General features: G+C 32.2%; 1 protein-coding gene and 2 long non-coding RNA genes across 3 annotated transcripts; 1 reads left to right on the top strand and 2 right to left on the bottom strand.

Moving 5' to 3' along the window:
• Window positions 1-459: 459 nt before the first annotated feature.
• On the bottom strand, window positions 460-1,453 carry LOC148767106 (uncharacterized). The gene is made up of 3 exons (XR_016034276.1): window positions 999-1,453; window positions 615-734; window positions 460-519 (listed from the first exon to the last, which is right to left on the bottom strand). It is a non-coding gene; the product is annotated as an uncharacterized LOC148767106 (long non-coding RNA).
• Window positions 1,454-2,074: 621 nt separating this feature from the next.
• Window positions 2,075-3,068, top strand: LOC105959473 (uncharacterized). Its single transcript, XR_016034279.1, has 2 exons — window positions 2,075-2,368; window positions 2,459-3,068. It is a non-coding gene; the product is annotated as an uncharacterized LOC105959473 (long non-coding RNA).
• A 3,400-nt stretch (window positions 3,069-6,468) lies between these two features.
• Window positions 6,469-7,499, bottom strand: LOC105959462 (thaumatin-like protein). Its single transcript, XM_012983575.2, has one exon. The coding sequence runs from the start codon at window positions 7,425-7,427 to the stop codon at window positions 6,681-6,683; it is 747 nt and encodes a 248-aa protein (XP_012839029.1). The 5' UTR covers window positions 7,428-7,499; the 3' UTR covers window positions 6,469-6,680.
• Between the last annotated feature and the right edge of the window lie 14,490 nt (window positions 7,500-21,989).

Here is a 21,989-nt window from a genome sequence, read left to right as displayed (position 1 = left end):
CTTGGCCTAAATGCTCTCTTAATAGCATGTTCTGAACGGAGACGTCGGACCTGTGGGTAGACTCTAACTACACTGGAGACGGGGGTTAGAGTACTTTAGCGTCTAGGTTAACGAATAGGAATGTGGAGTTAGATAACGAATTTGTAGATCGTTGTTGATTATACATAGGTGGATTTGGCCCTAGAAGTCCCCTTTAAATCGAAGTCCCCCCGCGTTGAGTTGTCGTACTTTATTTACGTACATTCCATATTTGCATGTTTACGATCTTGCATGCTTATAAATTAGAGTTTATCACCAATCCAAATATTTATGATCGGCTAGATAATATAACGATAATATAATTACACTACTCAGCATGTGAATCTACAAGGTCCCTGTGGATCGATATCCGGAACCACTGTTCTGCAAAATGCGATACTGTATACTTGCGGTAATTTATACGTGAGGAAAACGCGTATCAACCAAATAATTAATTATGTCATCTGATTCGTACATAACGACTCCCGTGTTTGGATCCACCTAAAGAAGAAGCAAACAAGAAGCGTTAACCTCGCATAAATTGCACGATGCGTAAAAACAGAGGATGGTTTATTCGAACAACACGAGTGTCTAACCATGTAAGGGAACTGTTGTTTTCCACCCATTTGAGGTCCCTTGGCCCGGAAATTCGGGCCATTTCTTGGACAGGGATAATACAGCACGTCAAGATCCAATACTGGAACAATTTCTCAAACCTGTAACAAAAACGAAACATCAGTCAGTGCCCGCAAAGGTCATAAAACTATAATGCGCAATTACTGATATTGAAGATACCTTCCGACAAAATGGGCAGCTGAAGAAATTCCCAAATTTAAGCAGTTACATATGAATATAATAGAAAACCCCGAATTTAATTGTAGTAACAATCAGATATTCAAAGGCCAAAAAGAAAAACAGTAGTAACAATGGAAAGGCGAAGGCGAAAACAGAACAATAGAGCTAATGAACATGAAACTCACCGTGAACGAGGATCGATCGAGGCGGCGTCGAAACAGGTGCCGGCCCGAACGGAGTGGCGGTGGCGGTGCGACTGTTGGCCGAGTTTTGAAGCAAGTCACTTGAACGCCTGGCCAATCGCCGGAAAACAGGTTTAATTGAAACTAAATAAGAAATCAGAAAACGGGTGAGGAAGAAAACTTCGTATTCAATGAACCTCAGTTATGAGGGATAACAGATAGAGATGGGAGGGTAAAAAATTATGCAGTGGTGGCAGAAGAAGGACAACGCACGAACGAAGTAGGAGGAAAAGGGACAGGCTGGGAAAAAAGGCTCCGTTGGAACTTGAACCGTAGAAATCACACCCAAAAATTTAAGATATAGACGAGGAGGGCGGCGAGGCATGCTATTGGAGGGGAAAAGCGGCGCCATGTGATAGGGGCATCGGGTGAAGCGGCGGCCGCCGGTCGAAGCAGCGGTGGATGTCAACAAATGTGGGCGGTACCGGTATGTGAGACTGGGGCACCGAAACGGCGTCGTTCCGCAGGAAGCCGAATAAAAAAAAATCGAAATTCAAGCAGGCACGACACGGTCGAGCAGCTTGACAAATAAATAGAAAAGAAAATATTTGGACACGCTGATTGGATGAAGGGATTGGAACGACAACGTTTCACCATTAATTGGGCCCAAACAAAAGGGGAAAGAAATGGGCCTAAAGAAAAATGGCAGATCCCCATATATATATACTTAATATATATATATATATATATATATATATATATATATATATATATATATATATATATATATATATATATATATATATATATATATATATATATATATATATGGGATTATTTGTCAAAAGCCCCCCATTACACAAGTCTAATTACAATAGGTCCAATTTTTTTAGAACTTTTTGAGATAAATCCATTTTAGCATTAAATAATAAAAAATAATAAATTATCACTATTATACCCTTAACTTAAAAGTAACGTATGTTTTATGATTGAAAATAAAAAAAAAAAAAAAAAAAAAAAAAGATTTGTAGAATCTTTTCCTATTATATCGTAACAACACATCCTCATGTAATCCCCACGCCCCTTATTTACAGAAAAACCGTTTCAACGGGTCATCACAGTCCCTTTTATGCCTCTTCCAATCTGGAGCGACCGCACCACCGCCAGCGACAAAATCCAAATAATGTTTGATTTATATTCATCTGTAATGGTTCTATTGTAATTTTTGTTAGCTGATTGTATTTTTTGTATTGAAATCAGCGATGAAGATTCTGTAATGTAGTTGAAATAGAACCATCAAACCTTGGGATTTGGTTCAGCAAGAAAAATGTCATCGACATGGAACTCATTGTTGGATGGTGATGGCTCCACAGGTAATTTCTTTAATTTAATCATCATTCACGCATGCCAATTGGTTTCTGTTAATTAAGTGACTTTATATCGTTTCTCGTTAAACATAACAGTCGAAAGAGCCGTAGTTTGGCTGAATCGACTCTTAACATGGGCGATGTTTCGAGTTCCGATTCCGAAGAGGGCACGAGTACGAGCACCGGCGGCACAACGATGGAAAGAATCGTCGAAAAATTGAAGAAGTTCGACTATAAAGACGACATCGATGACGAGAGTGAGGGTACAAAGGGAGTGATCGAAAAGGGGTCGATTGAGGACATATTCCATGTTGAGGAATGAATATTCCCGAATACACGAGGCGGGTTTTCGGAAAAATCCCCGTCGGAGACGAGAATGTGAACTTCCCACGGGAGAAGAAAAGAGCAGCCAATGAAGAGAGAGGGGTAGTGTTGACAGTCGAAAGAGTCGTAGTTTGGCTGAATCGACTCTTAACCCTCTTTTCTCCTCTCTCCCTCTTTTCTCCACAACCCACTCCCACATCCACACCCACACTCTCGTTGCCCCACCGGACGACCACATCCACACCCTCGCGGATTTTTATAGTGGTTTTCAATATTTTTACATAAACCACTATAAAAATCTGTATAAATAATTATAGTGGTTTTCAATAATTTTTGTACAAATTTTTATATAACTGTATATACACAGTGGTTTTTATGATGACATAGTTGTTATACAGAGTGGTTTTCAAGTTTACATAATTGTTATACATAGTGGTTTTCATGTTATATAATTATATACATAGTGGTTTTCATGTTATATAATTGTTATACATAGTGGTTTTCATGTTTATACAGAGTGGTTTTTATGTTTATATAGAGTGGTTTTTATTTAAAAAAAAAACTGGAAATAAAAAATAAATAAATAAACCATTTTTAAAAAAATCGAAATTAAGAAAAAAGAAAAACCATGAAAAAACGAAAATAAAAATAAAATCATTTTTTTTTAAATTAAAATAAAAAACATGAAAATATATAAATAAGAAAAATAATAATTTAAAATAAACAACCGAATTTTTTTTAATAATAATAATATATTTATAAAATTTTATTTTAAATGGAAATAAAGAAAACCATTAAACAAAATAAAAAAGAAAAGGAAAAAAAAACTGAATTAACGCGATGAGGGGAATAATTTTAGGAGAAGATTTGGGTGTAGATTATGGGTGTAATTTTTTTAAATTAAATAGTTATACTAATTAATAATTAGTGGGGGCATATATGGTTTTTAAAGTCCATTGGATTTATCTTAAATATCATTTATAAATAATGGATTTATCAAGAATTAAAATCCCAATGAAGGGTGTTTGGCATATTGCCCCTATATATATATATATATATATATATATATATATATATATATATATATATATATATATATATATATATATATATATATATATATATATATATATATATATATATATATATATATATATATATATATATATATATATATATATATATATGATAATTAGCATGAACCCCTCATCTCGGAAAATGAGTTAAGGAAACACCACATCCCAAAAATAATTAGAGAAGTACCTCTTAGCTAATATCCCACTCAAATGCTATTTTAATAGTTCCCAAACCACCCTGATTAATATTAAATTTCATTTTGACATTTCAAAACCCTAACCCATTTCATTTCCGATTCTCTCTTCTATTTTTCTCATCTTCTCATCTTCTCATTTTCTCTCTTCTCTTTTGTCTTCTTGACTGAAATTAAGCAAGACGTCAACCGACGGTGGTGGTGGTGGAAGAGTGTTTATCGCCGCCTCTCGCCGCCGCGTGAAGGGTGGTGACGGATCTGTAGTTGGCTGCAGTTGTTTCCCACCGACAACGTTGAACCTGAAGACTGGCGCTCGTCGTCGAGGACGCAGTGGGTTGACTGCTACGAGGATGAGGCATGAGAAAATCACTGTTGCAATTGATGTTGATGAAAGTATTTGCCTTTTTTTTTGTGTTAGTTTTGGCATGTGTTCAGAAATTGTTTATGGAGTGACCAACAATGGTTGACAAATACCTTGAATCTTTTTTTTTTTTTTTTTTTTGTGGACATTGAAATGCTAATTTGTGTTTTTTTGTATGAATTATTTATTTTATTCTTGTGAGTGATTGGTTGAATAGTGTGGTGTGGCGGCGGTGTGGTGACGATGGGGAGACAGATTTAGGGTTTTTTGTTGGATCGGGCAGAGGACGGCGCATGTAGAGAAATTCGCGCAGGCCGGAACGTTAATCGACTATATACATGTTCAATAGTCGATTAAGCAAATTGACTATGCTCTCGTAGTCGATTACGGTTGATTGACTCCAATTTTTTACTTTTTTATATTTTTATTTTTGTTTATTGATTCTAATTGTATAAATCAATTATAATGTTTGTATATTTTTTGTTTTTGTAAAATATAGTTGATTTTGCATTTTTTTGCAGTTGTGATTTGTTATTTTTAGTAGAAGATTCTTAATTGACTGTGCTGATTCAATAGTCGATTAATATACGTGATGTAGGAAAAAAATTGAAAAACAAACAAAATTAATTTTTTTTAAAGAATTTCTTTAATCAATTATGCTTCATAGTCGATTAATAAAACTGATAAAAAAAAATCACTGATGACCAAAGCGTGACACAGTAATGATGTGGTGGGCGGGGACAAAATTGGACAATAATGGCTAGAAATTAGTATGGGCTTTTATCAAATAAAAATAAATATTTTTAACTTCTCTCCATAAAAAAAACGTAATGATGGAGTTTTCTCAAAGAGCATTTATATATATATATATATATATATATATATATATATATATATATATATATATATATATATATATATATATATATATATACTGTAAAATATATACTGTAAAACTAGAGACGAAACTATTTTTCGATTCCAATGATAATATGCAATGAGAGGTGGAATTAATAAGAAACTATAACACACCGGAGTGCTATTATTGAGGGAATTTGGGATTTTTTTTATATGATTATTTTAAAAATGTGTTATAGTTTAATTCCATGGCAGACTATTTAGATATTTTTGAATGACATAACATATCATCTACATATTTATCATCTTGTTAATTGATCTTCATTTGTTTTGCTTTGTTTTGTTTTCATCTTTTTCAAACTTTAATGTGTATTTATTCCTTCAAAATATTTAGTTGTAGCCACTAATAGATGAGGTAAGTTCGGTTTACACTCCTGAATTAGGGATTTGTACCAATACCCCATATGGACTACCAAACGCACTAAAAGGACCGATGGTCAACATTGAAATCACTTGCACCGTTCGTTATAATGTGTATTTACATATTTGCCCACCAATTTGGCCCTGTCTCAACTTCCTTTCTTTCTCTCTTCTCTTCTTCTTTATCTTGTTCTCACCAATTTTGTCTAACACAGATCTCTTCTCTCTATTTATGGCAATGGGTTAGTTCTGGGGCGGGTTTTCCTAAACTCGAGACTTGACTCGTGAAAAATATATAAAACTTAGACTCGCGAAAAATATAAGCCACTTAAGGGGCGTATTAGACATATTAATATTAAATTGCATATTTCAATAATAGATGAAACTATTGGTTGAGATGGTCATTCAATACTAAAACACACCACCTTAAGATCTAGCGCCGATGCTTGCACAAAAGGCAAACACCTAAAAATACGGAGCACGCAAACTCCAGCGAGCAAAGCAAGCACGGCGATACAGCGACGGGGCACGGAAGATGGCGAGTTCAGAGGGCACCAAAGACGAGGAAAGAAAAACACGAGTTGCATGGAGACATCGTAGAACATGCCGAAAAAAGAAAACTGTGGCACCAATATCTCTTGCCCTATATTCCTCGGTGGCCAATTATGAGTTTTAAATTATGTTTGAATTGGGCTAAAATTGGAATTCGATGATTAACTTTTTTTTCTTCTTTTTGATTGTTTAAAAATTCAAATATATATATATATATAAAGAGAGAAACACACACATTAAATTTTGGTGCAAAATAGTCTAGAAAGGTGAAATAATAAAAGATCACTAACGTCAAGATAAATGAGAAAGTCAAGATATCACTACATCATTCACTAACGTATTATAAACGGATTTACTCAATTTTAGTACAAATGTTTTCAACTTTTTCCTCAAATTACTTTACTTATCATTTTACCATTTAACCAAATAAGAAATTTGTTTTACACTTTTACTTGCATTTTCACTATTTTACTTATTATTATTATCAATCCCAAAACACAGAAAAAGAAAAAAGCAGAGAAAGCTGGATATGTTCAGCAAAACCGAACAGTGTAGCTAACTCCTCTTTGGCAGTCAGTGTGAGATGCATCGTCAAATGCATATGAACGGGCGTCCGGGCATGCGTCTTTGAAAATTCTTGAGTAGTTGGTGGGCTTGCATGCTCCGGGGCTGCTGTATGCACCTACGCAACAGTATTCATCCGTATGGAAAGCGTTGCAGGCACTTCTGCAGGCCACTATCTCTCCCTGGCTTCCTTTTATCTGCAATTCTTCGGGGCAACGCTTGTTCACGTCGGCGCAGTCAGGGACGGAACAATTTCCCTTGACTGGGTGTTCAAATGCCACCCCACCTGGCCAAATTACCATCGGGATGTTGAAGCCGTCTACGATACTGATGCCGTATATATCCATGGGCCCGACTCCGAAGGTGAACTCTGCCAACGTCATCGGAGGTTGCCCGCCTCTTCCGGCGCACTCCAGGCTGCCACCGGCACAGTCTCCCGTGAGGCAGTTTCCGGTGGTGTTGCCCTTACGATCAAATATGCACCCAGTGCGGGCCCAGATACGACCGGCCCACTGGGGGGGCATTTTGATGTACACCGCGTGTCCGGCGCTCAACTGGAACCCGCCGTTCCTCGGGACACTATCCTCGGGTCGGCCTTGGAACGCTGGCCAAATATCATTGTCACACATGTTGTACAGCGTAAGCACCGTTGTAGGGGTGCTGGTGCTCGGGGGTGTAGTGAGTAAAATGATGAGAATAAAAAGGTAAAGGGCCATGATTTGAAGAGGTGAAGAAACCTTGCGTCTTTTTTTTTTTTTTTTCTCTTCCTTAGAAGAAAGCCTTGTGTTGTATGTATTATTTTTTTGCTTTTAGATCGTTTATATAGATAAGTAAACAAAGTTGGGGGGTGGGGGTTTTCACAAATTCTCTCAATGATCAAGATATGATCATTTATTACTAATTTTCTTATTACAAAAGTTAATCGATAATTATTGCTTTTTTTTTCCCCCTAAAAACCATTAATTAATTAAACCGTGTTAAGGCCTTTGAAAAATATATGCCCTTAATATAGAATTTAATTTTCTTCCGTTGGGACGAGTTAATCAGTCGATAAGTATGTACTTATTTTACAAACCAAGCATCAAAATTCAAAACTACATGCTCTTTAATTGGGAATCATTCATCCAAATTCTACTTTTAAGGCTTAAGCCCATATTCATATTTCTATATGCAGCCTTAATTTTGGTCAATGTAAAAAATCTATTCTAAGAATTACTAGTTAATTTTGGTTAATTTTAAAATCTCGTCTAATCATCATAATAGAATTAAAATAAAGGAGTGTTAGGATATAGGTCTCTAATGATAAAATTTATTAGAACTAAATGACAATCTCAACTAAACATTTGTTTCACATCCTTTATAAAATTCACTCCAAAAATACCCCTCCACTCACAAATTTGAAATATACATTAAGTAAATTTCAAACTACATTTGTCATTTTATATATGATGCATTTAATACTTCATATCTTCATTTAATAATTTTAAATTCTTTTTTATTGAATATCCGTTTATCTTCTTTTTTTTTTTTCATTCTTCATTGCATTTTATACGCTATTGTAAAATCTTTTTTTTCTACATAATATCAAAAATTACAAAAAAAAAAAAATATTAGTTTATTTTAATTTTTTTAAGTTTACATTTTTTTAATTTGTTTGTTGTAGACTATGGTATATATACTAGAGTGTACCATAGCATATTACGATGTACTTATACTACGGTATACTATGGTGTAGTACTATGCTTTACTATCAAACTCTAGTCGCCTACAATTCTCAGTCGTCGCCAACCCTTGCAGCCAATGCTCACAGCCGCCGCGATTGTAGTCACCTACCCACTTTAGGAAAACCTAGATCTGTCATTGTAACTCAAACCAAGCAAAGTCTCTTACAAGATAAGAAAATCGGATACAATTAATTATTCAGAATATGCTTTCAATAACATATATTACTCAAACCAACCATAACCACAACCCCCACCGCACAGCCCCATGACGTCGCCACCATAGCCATCGCAACCGCGACTATAGCCGTCGCCACCTACCATAACCACCGTCATAGCCTCCATAATTGTCCCACTATAATTGAATTTGATCATTTATTAAAAGCAGAATTGTTTAGTGAGAAAAAAAAAAAAAAAAAAAAGAGAGGTGGTTGGGGACGACATGAGAGAGAGAGAGAGAGAGAGAGAGAGGAGGTGCCGAGCGGCGTGAGAGAGAGGGGAAGAGAGTGAGACGTAATTTTTATTAGGTATTTTTGGGTTAAATAAAAATTAAAGAATGTGTATCAATTTTTATTTTTGGGTAAAATTCATTTTGCACCCCTGTACTATGATAAATATATCGTTTACCCCCCTGAAGTATTGAAAACATCAAATACCCCCCTGCCGTTAGTTTTTTTCTTCTAATTCCGTTAGTCAAACACTTTGACCGACTATTGCAAAGAAATGTTGGCTTTTTTTTAACGAAAATACCCCAAAAAATTTCTATATATAGATTTCAGGGCTTTTAGTTTTCATTTTTTGTGGGTTTTGTGCTGTTAGTTTTCCTATATATAGAAATTTTTTGGGGTATTTTCATTAAAAAAAAAGCCAACATTTCTTTGCAATAGTCGGTCAAAGTGTTTGACTAACGGAATTAGAAGAAAAAAACTAACGGCAGGGGGGTATTTGATGTTTTCAATACTTCAGGGGGGTAAACGATATATTTATCATAGTACAGAGGTGCAAAATGAATTTTACCCTTTATTTTAAAATAGGAATGTAGTTAAAATATTCTCTATGAATTTGTCACTCATATTTAATTAGGTATAGTTTGAGGGGGTGTGATACATATTACCCATATAAAATGAAATTTTTAATCTAGTCATGATTCAACGGTATAATTGAACTATTGTGGTCCAACACATTTTTTCTTACCAATTATAAGGATTAATCACGAGTTGTTTTGAACAAATTAATTAAACAGAATGTACCTACTCGAATCCATATAAAATTAAATATTAGCAAAATATAAATGAATATCTTGTATTTAATTATGTGTGTTGGAGTATTTTAATAAAAATATATATTTTATTATAAAATATAAATATTGTCTTTGACCACATTTATGAGGTTATTTAGACCACTATTTTGAAACCTACAAAATTATTATTTTGCCTCATAAAACCTTCATATTTTCTTTAATTATATATTAAATAGAGATTTTATGGTTGTTATATTTTATACTATATAAAGGGGGTTTTGGTGTCTTTGTAGAAGGATGAGAGTAGAGAGAAAATTATATTTCTAAAGATCATATATCCTCTATATTGTATACACATGTTGAGCTCTTGTTGGGTGTCGGGTGTAAGCTTATACTTCACTCGAACGTGCAATTTCGGTGAAGTTACAGCGGAGAGATAGGCTGGGCTGTTGTATCCCATAGGCGACACGATTGGAACCTTTTTGCACCTCATTAGAGAAGGGGTCGTGAAATTCGTCTTAAGAAAGCGACCTAGTCCGCGCCTCACCTTGCCTATCTCCATATTATCGTGGTCTTTATTGCAGCAACTTGTTACCTATAAAATTAGAGAACAAATGGAGTCTAAGCCTCATCCACAAGTTTCGTGGTCAATCGTCAAATTGCAGCCGTGGTTCCAACAATTTAAGACGAAATTTTGATCCCATGAAGATGAGTTTTGACGATGATCCAAAACAGGCTCTTGATGATAAAAAGGGAGATGATAAATTATATTTTTATTGTATTTTGATTTGACGAAAAAAAATTAACGATCTTATTTTTTGTATAGGTGAATTTTCGTACAATTCACGAGGGCAGACTTTGAGTCAAATTTCGGACCTGATATAATCATATTCTGAGAATGTGTAAAACACGAAAGTTGTAGGCATTTTTGTTGGCTGTTCGAAACATCTTGAATCACTGAAATCGAACACCGAACGAGAGAGATATACTCCAAATACTGAGCACGGCTAGAGCTGTCAAATTGTGCGATTTTTGAGGAATCCATAGAATATTGAGGTATCTAAGTGCGAATTATCAAATCTGGTATGTTCATCTTCTATGATTATTTTCTGCGATAGAATAATATATATTTCTGGAACTAAGATAGAAAATTCTTAGTGGTCAAATTTTAATGCTTGTTAATTGACCTTTATGAACAATACATAAATTGCATGAGTCCCGTACGATGATGCATGAGAGATTGAATTGCTTTTAGTGTCAAATATTAGCAGCATGAAAAATTGATACACACATCTCAAATAATGCATTTATTATTATTTAATTGCTCCAATTACATTGGCTACTAATGCATATTATTAGTGATGGACCGTTCAAAAGAAAATAAAAAAAACAAAATATTGAAATGTTTTGCTTGTATTTATTTGCCTGAGTAATCGGTTATATTTGCTAAAATAAAGTAATATTTAATGCACGATTATGCCAGTAGTTTATGTAAATTAATTTGCATAAGCATGCTTGTAGAAGTAATTTTAAAAGACACGTAATTTGTCTTTATTGTGGCAGTAATGACTAATGAGAGTCCAAGGTTTTTAAATTCAGAAAATAACTTTGATAAATTATTTCTTTTTTAACATAATTTTTTAAAGTATAAAGAGATTATGGCTATTGCCTCTATTTGAGAAATAAGCATGATTATAATTGGTATCTTAACTTTAATCATGATTCATTTGGTAGAGGTACTGTTGCATATGTTTAAACATTTTATGAATTGCTCAATATGCTTTTAATATTGAGAAATAGTGAGGGTATTAGTACTAAATTTTAATTGCGAAAATGAGCATATCAGAGTCAATACATTTTATTTTGATTCATGATTCATTGGTATGCTTTGAGTATTGAGAAATAGTGGGGTTTTTTAGTGTCTACTTGTATGAGTATGTTTTAATTGATTTTAATGTGGTATATGCTTAATTGCTTATTTTATGATCGCAAATTGTTTATAGTGATAATGTGATACATTATGCTTTATTTGCAATCTTGAATATGCAAGTAATTAGTAAAGGCCTAATTTTGCATATACGTGACATAGATTTTATTTACGAATGGCTAAAAGTGGATATTGATTTGCGAGAATAAATTTGTGATTTGTGATGTGTGAAGTAAAACGTTTTTGTAAGTTTTCAATATTGTTGGTTATTGAAAATCTAAATAAGAGGAATTATATTCCTACTTGATTACATGTTTTCCTTGTGTGAATGAGCTATATCGATAATTTATAAGTCAAAATTCATATCAATTTTGATTGATTGTTTTGACATTAGCCTGTGAAGAGGCCGATTGATACCGAATGTGATACATAAGATCTTAGTGAGAATAAATCAAATGCTTTGTGCTTTGATAAATATGATTGAGAAAAATCAAATGCTTCGTGCTTTGATAAATGAGATTGAAAAACTGCAGTTGGCATATTGCGAGAATCTTTTAATGGAATCCCGAACCATTAAAAGTAAATACAGTACTGTGAATTTATGTGAATATTCACGTGAAAATCTATGAGATATTACATGTAAAATTATTTGAGAATGGTTAATAAACCATTGAGTTTTTGAGACTAAATGTCGGATAAGCACTATTAAATTTGTGAAATTATATTTCACATTATTTCAGAAATAATCTGAAATGCATCGAGGGGGTTTGGATTAAAGCCTAATATATTTTGTAAAGTTGTTGATGAGGATACTACCGCCTAGGGGCTAGAGATCCTACGAACTAGGCGAAGAAAAACGAATCTGAAAGCAACTTGATAGTGATAAAAGTGCACACTTTTATTATCCATGCCTATGGTGCGTGTGCACTAATAAAGCTCGTAACGAATTGTGAGGTTGAGACTTTGATCTCTTAATGAGTTCTATAGCCCGAATGCGTGGGGTGTTGGAGTTACGTAAACATCCTTGATAGAATTCACCTTGTGAGTGTGGAAGTGGGGCCGCTTCCTACGAGAATTATAGGCTATTCTCTAGAGCTCTCACGAGAAATGGGGTAAAGCACATGGCCGTTAATGTGCTGGCTTTAGAAGCTTCGATCGGGACACTTTGAGTATTATGTGTGCAATATGATTCTACGTGCCCCAAGGGTCACTGTTTCAAGGCTAAGTCCACTTTGATTCTAGTACGGGAAACATATTGTACTAAGTGAAAGTTTCAAGGCATTGCTCACTTTCATTATGCATAATATTCCGCAAGAGCTCAAGGATTATTCTTCTTCTTATTTTTATTAAAATAAGTGGGGGATTGTTGGAGTATTTTAATAAAAATATATATTTTATTATAAAATATAAATATTGTCTTTGACCACATTTATGAGGTCATTTAGACCACTATTTTGAAACCTACAAAATTATTATTTTGCCTCATAAAACCTCCATATTTTCTTTAATTATATATTAAATAGAGATTTTATGGTTGTTATATTTTATACTATATAAAGGGGGTTTTGGTGTCTTTGTAGAGGGATGAGAGTAGAGAGAAAATTATATTTCTAAAGATCATATATCATCTATATTGTATACACATGTTGAGCTCTTGTTGGGTGTCGGGTGTAAGCTTCTACTTCACTCGAACGTGCAATTTCGGTGAAGTTACAGCAGAGAGATAGGCTGGGCTGTTATATCCCATAGGCGACACGATCGGAACCTTTTTGCACCTCATTAGAGAAGGGGTCGTGAAATTCGTCTTAAGAAAGCGACCTAGTCCGCGCCTCACCTTGCCTATCTCCATATTATCGTGGTCTTTATTGCAGCAACTTGTTACCTATAAAATTAGAGAACAAATGGAGTCTAAGCCTCATCCACAAGTTTCGTGGTCAATCGTCAAATTGCAGCCGTGGTTCCAACAATGTGTTTCGAGCGATTTTTTCAATTGTTTATTCAAGAATTATTTTGATTTTACAGTTGACAATTTATTTCAGTTTATAATGCTTTATGGGCTGTTTTCCTCAAATTAAAATTAATTTGTAAGCCTATTATTGAGTATGTTTTGTGCATGTGCTGTAAATTTTGTAATATAGTTTGCTAAAAGTTTGTGACTCGTAAGTATATGTCAATAGGATCTTAGTATTTAATTATTTAATCATTATGATTATAAGGTAAATTACAAAGACCCATTTACATAAGGTTAAGTTACAATTATGTATATATTTTAATATGGCAATAAGGAAAAACCACGGAAATGTCTTATTCTTGTGGGCTACTAATTTTTTCTTTGGGTGAATTTGAGCTATGTTCATGGATAAAAGTTTTATTACAAATCAAAATAGACCTATATATATTTTTGTGGGGTCTTTATTATTCTAGGTTTAGGAGTTATATATTTTTCATCAAAAAAATTCATTTCTTTAATATTTATAATAAATAAAGAAAAATAATTCATGTATATGACAAAATTACCCCCAACCCTTTACATTCACTTCTTAATTGTAAACCCAATTTAATCAATTTTGACCCAAATATCCAACTTTAACTTTTTGTTTTTCAAAAACTTTTTTTTTCAAAAAATATCTTTTTGCCAGCGAATTCCGGCGTTGACTTTTCAATTTTTTTTCCTGATCTGTTTTTTCCGCCGCCGGATTCCGGTGTTGACTTTTTTCAGTGTTTTTATTTCTTTAGCCCGCGTTAAATGTTGACCATAATTGTGATGTCATTGACAGTAATTATACTGTCACTGACAGTAAATTAACGTAATTATACTGTCACTGACAGTACATTAACGTAATTGTACTGCCGTTGACAATACACTTATGTAATTGTACTGTCGTTGACAGTACAATTAGAGTCATTGACAATATTATTATTTTTTTTTTGTTATTTTTTTTTTAATTTTGTTTGATTTGTTGACAAGTCAACGTAATTATATTACCGTCGTTGGCAGTTAAATAAATTTAAACACAATAATATTATTGTCAACCACATTAATATTATTATTTTTTTGGGTTTTTTTTGCTTTGCTTGAGTTATTTACAGAGTAACGTAATAATATTACTGTCTATTATTGTAATATTACTGTAAACACAATAATATTATTGTGGTCGACGGTAATATTACTGTTGTTATAGTAATATTATTGTCAACCACATCAATATTATTATTTTGTTTGGGTTTTTTTTTTGTGTTTTTTTTTATTTGAGTTATTCATGGAGTAACGTAATAATATTACAGTCTATTATTGTAATATAATTGTGGTTGACGGTAATATTACTGCTGTTATAGTAATATTATTGTCACTCACAGTAATATTAATTCCTTTGGCTTTTTATTATGTTTACATTTGTAGAACGGTAAACATATTAATATTACTCTATTACACAATAATAATGAGTTTTGTTTGTTAATATTAATGTGCTAGAGATTAATATAGCAATATTATTGTGTTAAACTGTAGTATAGTTAATTTTACTGTGTTTAGCAGTAATATAGTTAATGTTAATGTCAATCACAATAATATTTTTGTTTAAACCCGAAAAAAAAAGATGTTACAGAAAAGAAAAGAAATCGAAAAAGTCAACGTTGGAAACTGGTGCCGGAAAATCAGGAAAAAAATCAACGCCGGAAACCGGCGGAAAAATCAGGAGGAAAAAAAAATCAATGCCGGAGACCGGCGGTGACGGACGAAATTGTCCATAAAAATGTGTTTTCGGTCAAATTTGAATAATTTGTGAAATTTGGGGTCAAATTGAGGTTATATTAAATTAAATGATGAAATTTAAGCATATTAATGTATGATGGACTATTTTCGTCTTTTACAATCCTCTGGACCATGTGTGGATTTTTTTGTATAACAGTTTATTGTCTGGATCTCTTTATGACCCTTTGATGGGCTTATTTATAAAGTGCCATATTTCAATTGGGGTTATATAAGATAAATCCAATTTCCTAAAAGGGATAAATCCAATTAATAATCCCAATTTTTAGGATAACCCCATCCATAGCAGAATACTTAAATTACCCTTGGTGTATTTTTTGAATTTTAATGTTTAATTTATTTTCCAAAATAACTCCTCTAAATATCCGTCCACTCCCAAAAATCTCTCAAAAATTTCATACTATTTATATTAAAAAAAAATTAAGTTTTTTAATTATGTTTTTAATTTTGAAATTTTTTTGCAGAAAATTGGTTTTTTTAATTTTGATTAAGTGGGTGTTTTATTTTTATTATTACTTTATTTTTATTCTGAAGCTTTTTTTTATAAGAAAAATATAAACTTTTGATTTTATTTAAAAAAATATATTTTCGTTTTTAAAAATGGATTTTTAATTTTGATTTTTTAAAAATTCTCTTTTTACATTTTGATTTAAAAAACATAGTTTTTAACAAATTGAAATCCAGTATAAACTTATCGAAAATCACTATGTAATTAACGGAAATCACTATGTAATTAATGTATTCCTTTACAAAAATTCACTATAAACTTACCGAAATCCACTATATATTAATGTACGTAGTCCATTATGAAAATTCATTATAAGCTTATCGATAAGTAATTAACGTTGTCTATTAAAAAAAATCACTATAAACTTATTGAAAACTTCATTGTTTTAAAAAATTATTTTTTTTTCCAACAATTTTACCAAAAAATGAAATCCAATACACATTCGGTAAAATTTATCGCATTCATTATAAAAATATATATAAATAAAATAACGTAAAATTCACCGTTAAATTGTTGTAATCCACTGTAAAATTAACGTAATTCACTATTCACTGCATGAGTTTAAAGTTCACTATTCACTGTCTGAATTTGAAATCCACTATTCATCGTAAGTGTAATCCACTATTTACTGACTCGTGAGAATTAGAAATCCACTCTTGGGCGATCTAAAATATACATGGAGATGAGTACAACATCAATAGAGCCCCGTCCGATTCGTTTTCCTCAATTTTTCGATCCATCAATAGCTCGTACAGAATCACTCCAAATTAAAGTTGTACGTGCCGTTTTGTTTAGTCTCCTTCTTTTGTGTCTATATTCTGTCACATAGAAACAAAAACAAAAACTACTAATACATAAGAATTGAGTAAACATACACCATTAATTATAGTAGCAACATGTATAAACAAAAAAAAAGTATCAACTCATACAGTGTTTTTAACACCTGAACACATGAACTACTAAAACTTCAAAAATCCAGGACTACCTCCATCTAGACATGGCCACAGGCCGGGTTTGACCCGGACCTGGCCCGGACCCACCCAAGCACGGGTCAGTTTCAGGTCCAGATATATTGGACCCAAGACCCGACGGGTCGACCTAGCGGGTGGGGCTGGAAGACCCGGACCCGAGGACCCGTCGGGTCAACCCGGGTTTTGGGGCTTTTGTCCGATTTAAACACCTGAACACATGAACTACTAAAACTTCAAAAATCCAGGACTACCTCCATCTAGACATGGCCACAGGCCGGGTTTGACCCGGACCTGGCCCGGACCCACCCAAGCACGGGTCAGTTTCGGGTCCAGATATATTGGAACCAAGACCCGACGGGTCGACCTGGCGGGTGGGGCGGGAAGACCCGGACCCGAGGACCCGTCGGGTCAACCCGGGTTTTGGGGCTTTTTGTCCAAAATTCGGACATTCTAGGATTCGATCTCGGGTGAATAGGGTAGAATTAGGCAACTCTAGCCACTGAGGCAACGAACTTATTTGTTTAAATGTAGACAATAAATATAGATAATATACAATTCTAGTGTAAAATGATAAATATGTTAAATAAATTATTAATTTTCATATTAATTATTATTGAATACTTTTAATTAAATTATTAACAAATGCAATGTAAGAAACTTTTTAAAATATATATAGAATCACGGTTCAATACTTCAAAACATCTATTATTAATTACTATATCAATATAATCTTCACTATTGAAAAATATAAAGTATTGAATTAATTCAATATATAAACAAACGCGTTAACTTAATACAAACTCACTTATGTTATTAAAATTGATATTGTGAAAAATTCGAATGAAAAATAAAATAAGATGTTTATTAAAAAAAATAGATTATAACTCATTTCAATTAATTTAGATTGATTAACCTCAATTGTTGACAAGAACTTATTAAAATTATTGATTATTTTATCATAAGATAATTATTTAAAAATATAGATGATGTTTATTTTAACAAAAATAGATTATATCTCATTCTAATTAATTTTCTACTTTAAAAATAAAACTATATATGACGAGTATAATCAAAATATTATGATGTGATTTCTATTTTAATAATTGGTTTAATTTGTAACAATCGTAATAATTAAATCATAGGTCATATCATTTAATATTTTTTTTACATTTACATTATTCAAATATTAGAATCGCATCGTAAGATTTAAATGAATTAAGCTCAAGTCCTTTCAATTTCTTTTATTTTTTTATTATATTATATTTATTAATAATTTAATCAAAATTATTTAGTAATAATGAATATGATAATTAATAATCTATTTAACATTATTTATTGTTATCATTTTACACCTTTTGTTTATGTTATATATATTCCTTGGTCTAATAATCCTAACTATAAATATAAATAACATTGTAAAATGATTATAATAATTGTATAACTAATGTTTTATAAATTGTTAATGGTCATGTTGACTATTATTAATATCAAAAATCTCCACTAATAACAAATGCATACATATTTAATTTTTAAAAATATAAAAAAATACGATTTAATTTAAAAGAAAGATTGAATTTTGATATTTTTTGAATTTTGAAATTTTGAAAAAATTCTAAATTATTACTTTCACTTATAAATACCCATAATTCAATCTTCACAACTATCATTTTATTTAGTTTATGTCTCAAAATCTTAATAGTTTATGCCTCAAAGTCTTCTTCGAGGTGGTGAAACGTACTCGTCAAAGGGGATGGTGGGGGATCGTCTGATTGGATTTCCATGAATCTCGGTGGCGACGAGATATGCAAGTGAGATGAGGATTATCAGGGGTGGTGGTGGGCTATGATGGACGTTGGCGAGGTATAGAAAAGGAGAAGAGGGATGTGGTCCTTCTTTTCGTCGCCGAGAGAAGAAAAACAGAACTAGAGATGGTGATTGGAGAGAGAGAAATATATATATATATATATATATATATATATATATATAGAGAGAGAGAGAGAGAGTATAATCAATGTGGGTATTAGTTTGATTAAGGGTATAATTGTATTATGAAATTTAATATTAGATTATGGATTTATCTTAAAATTGGAGGAAAAAAAAATCCCCTCTAATAGTAAATGTCATATGAGGGGTTTTGTCAAATAATCACATTTATATTTGAGATAAACCAATCCACCCCATCCCATCTCACCCCACCCATCAAGTTCGGTCAGATCTGACTCGACTGAACCCCCTTTTTATTTTTTCTTAATGTGTGTGTGTATATAATATATATATATATATATATATATATATATATATATATATATATATATATATATATATATATGTGTGTGTGTGTGTGTATGTGTGTGTGTGTTTGGCTTTGGCTTGGATCGTCGTAGTTCCGATTAGCTGACTCAACATTAATTAACTTTAACATTATATGACATTTTATTTTCTTTCTTTCAACTTCTTTTTCAGTGGTGGGTCGTTGGAGCTCCGATTAGCTGACTTAACATTCGTTAACTTCCTCATTAGTTGGCATCCTTTTTTTTTTTTCCTTTTCTTTTCTCAGGCTGTGGGTCGTCGGATCTCCGGTTACTTATCTTGTGCATTCGTTAACTTCAACATTAGTTAACATTCGATTTTTTTTTTGCTTCGATGACGGATCATCGGAGCTATAATTAACTGACTTCAATACTATAACAATCGGGGGCCAGCAAATACTTAGTCTGCTAATCAGAGCTCTAAATACCCGCCGCCAAAAGCAAGAGTTAAAAGAAGAAGAAAAAAAGTTGGATGTCAGCTAATTCGAACTCAACTAATGGATGGTCAACTAATCAGAACTCCGACTCGTTACTGAAAAAAAAAAAGTTTAAAAAAAATTGTAAATTTTTTATGTTCTTTCCATAATTTGCATTCAAAAACAAATAAAAAATCAATTGATATATCTATTACTATGGGAAATTCAATCCATTCCCCTGGACATATACATGTCAGATAAATTTAATAGTTATTTTCTATCAGGTTTAAAAGCAATTAATCCTTCGCACGTGTGTAAAAGAAACAATTGTCTTGTGTTTGCCTACATATATTTCATATTAGAGTCTATTTCAATGTGTGCTATCAAATTGTTAAAAAGATTTCCTCCTGTTATTTTATTGGCATAATAATGTTTTTGTTTTTAGCACACACCCATGTAAACATGTGGAGTTAAATGTTACGCACGGTTATTTACGTTGGGTAAATTTGAATCGTATATTTAATTAAATGACCATCTACTAATCACATACACATGAATTTGTGTGTGACTATGTGTAAATTTACGGTATAAATAATCAGGTATAACATCTAATTTCCCTTTAAGTGACAAGTTTTAAGGGAGTTGTTTGCTAAAAATAATAAATTAAACGGGAAGTTTTTTTAACAATAAGAGGAAACACAGGGGTGCCGTGTTTATAAAATTTTCTAAACATTACACTAATTATTTTTAGGCAATTACAAAAAACATTGTAATATTTTGTAAATATATATGGACACTTTATAAATAAGTCCATTAATGGGTATTTATTCATAAAGAGGATTAGAGAAAAATTTCTTTACAAAAAAGTCCACGTATGGTCCAGATGTTTGTAAAAGACTAAAATAGCCCATCGTATTTTAATATGCTCAAATTTTATCGTTTAATTTAATCTAACCTCAATTTGACCCCAAATTTCACAAATTATTCAATTTTGACCCAAAACATAATTTTATGGACAATTTCGTCCATCGCCGCCGTTGACCGTCGGTCTCCGGCGTTAATTTTTTTTTTTCATCCTAATTTGTCCGCCGGTCTCCAGCGTTGACTCTTTTCGATTTTTTTGTCTTTAACATCTTTTTGCCCCCGTTTAAACAACAATATTTTTTATGGTTGATAGTAATATTAACTATATTACTGTTAAACACAGTAATATTAACTATACTATATCTTAACACAGTATTATTGCTATATTAATCTCTAACACAATAATATTAACACAACAACAAGTCATTATTATTTTGTAATAGAGTAATATTAATATTTTGACCGTTCAACAAAGGTAAACATAATAAAAAGCCAAAATAATTAATATTGATGTGGTTGACAGTAATATTACTGTAGCAACAGTAATATTACCGTCAACATAGTAATATTATTGTGTTTACAATAATATTACAATAGTAGACAATAATATTCTTACACTCCGTCAACAACTCAAACAAAAATAAAAAACCCGAAAAATATTAATATTGATGTGGTTGACAGTAATATTATTGTGTTTACAGTTATTTTACTGTCAGCGACAGTAATATAATTACGTTGACTTGTCAACTAATCAAACAAAATAAAAGAAAAACCCAAAAAGGTAAAAATATTATCGTTGACTTTAATTGTATTGTCGTTGCAGTACAATTACATATAAATGTAATGTCAACGACAGTACAATTACTTTAATATACTGTCAACGACAGTATAATTACGTTATTGTACTGCCAGTGACAATATAATTACTGTTAATGACTATACAATTAGGGTCAACGTTTAGCGGCGGACGTAAAAAAACGGATAAAAAATTTAGAAGAAAAAAATCACTAAAAAAAAGTCAACGCCAGAGACCAGCGGTCAACGCCGGAAACCGGCGGCAGAAAAAAAAACAATCGAAAAGTCAATGCCGGAGACCGGCAGCAAAAAAAATAATTTCAGGAAAAGAAAAGTTTGAAAAAAAAAGTCAAAATTGGATTTTTGTGGTCAAAATTGATTAAATTGAGGTTACAATTAAGAATTAGGTGTACAAGGTTGGTGGTAATTTTGTCATATACATTAATTTTTTCATTTATTTATAATACATATTGAAGGGATATGCTTATTGACGAAAGAGATATATCCCTTAAACTTAAAATAATAAAGATAGTTGGTTAAGGACTTATGCACAAAAACCCAATATATATTTTGGCCCCCTCATTACAGTATATACACTACAAAAAAATGTATTTTATGTGACAATTTGTTGTGACGAAAGTTAAATCCGTCACATAAATAACAAGTTTATATGACGATATCAGATGTCGTCTCATAAAGTAATATTTTATGAGACAAAATTGTTTTCGTCACATAAAGTTCGTTTTATATGACAATAT

The sequence above is a fragment of the Erythranthe guttata genome, chromosome 11 (assembly GCF_056151865.1).
Source record: "Erythranthe guttata isolate IM_541 chromosome 11, IM_541, whole genome shotgun sequence".
NCBI lineage: Eukaryota > Viridiplantae > Streptophyta > Magnoliopsida > Lamiales > Phrymaceae > Erythranthe > Erythranthe guttata.
This window is presented reverse-complemented; position numbering and strand designations above follow the sequence as displayed.

Excerpts from the sequence above, each read along its gene's own strand:
- LOC105959462 (XM_012983575.2), bottom strand. The coding sequence starts at position 7,427 with ATGGCCCTTTACCTTTTTATTCTCATCATTTTACTCACTACACCCCCG.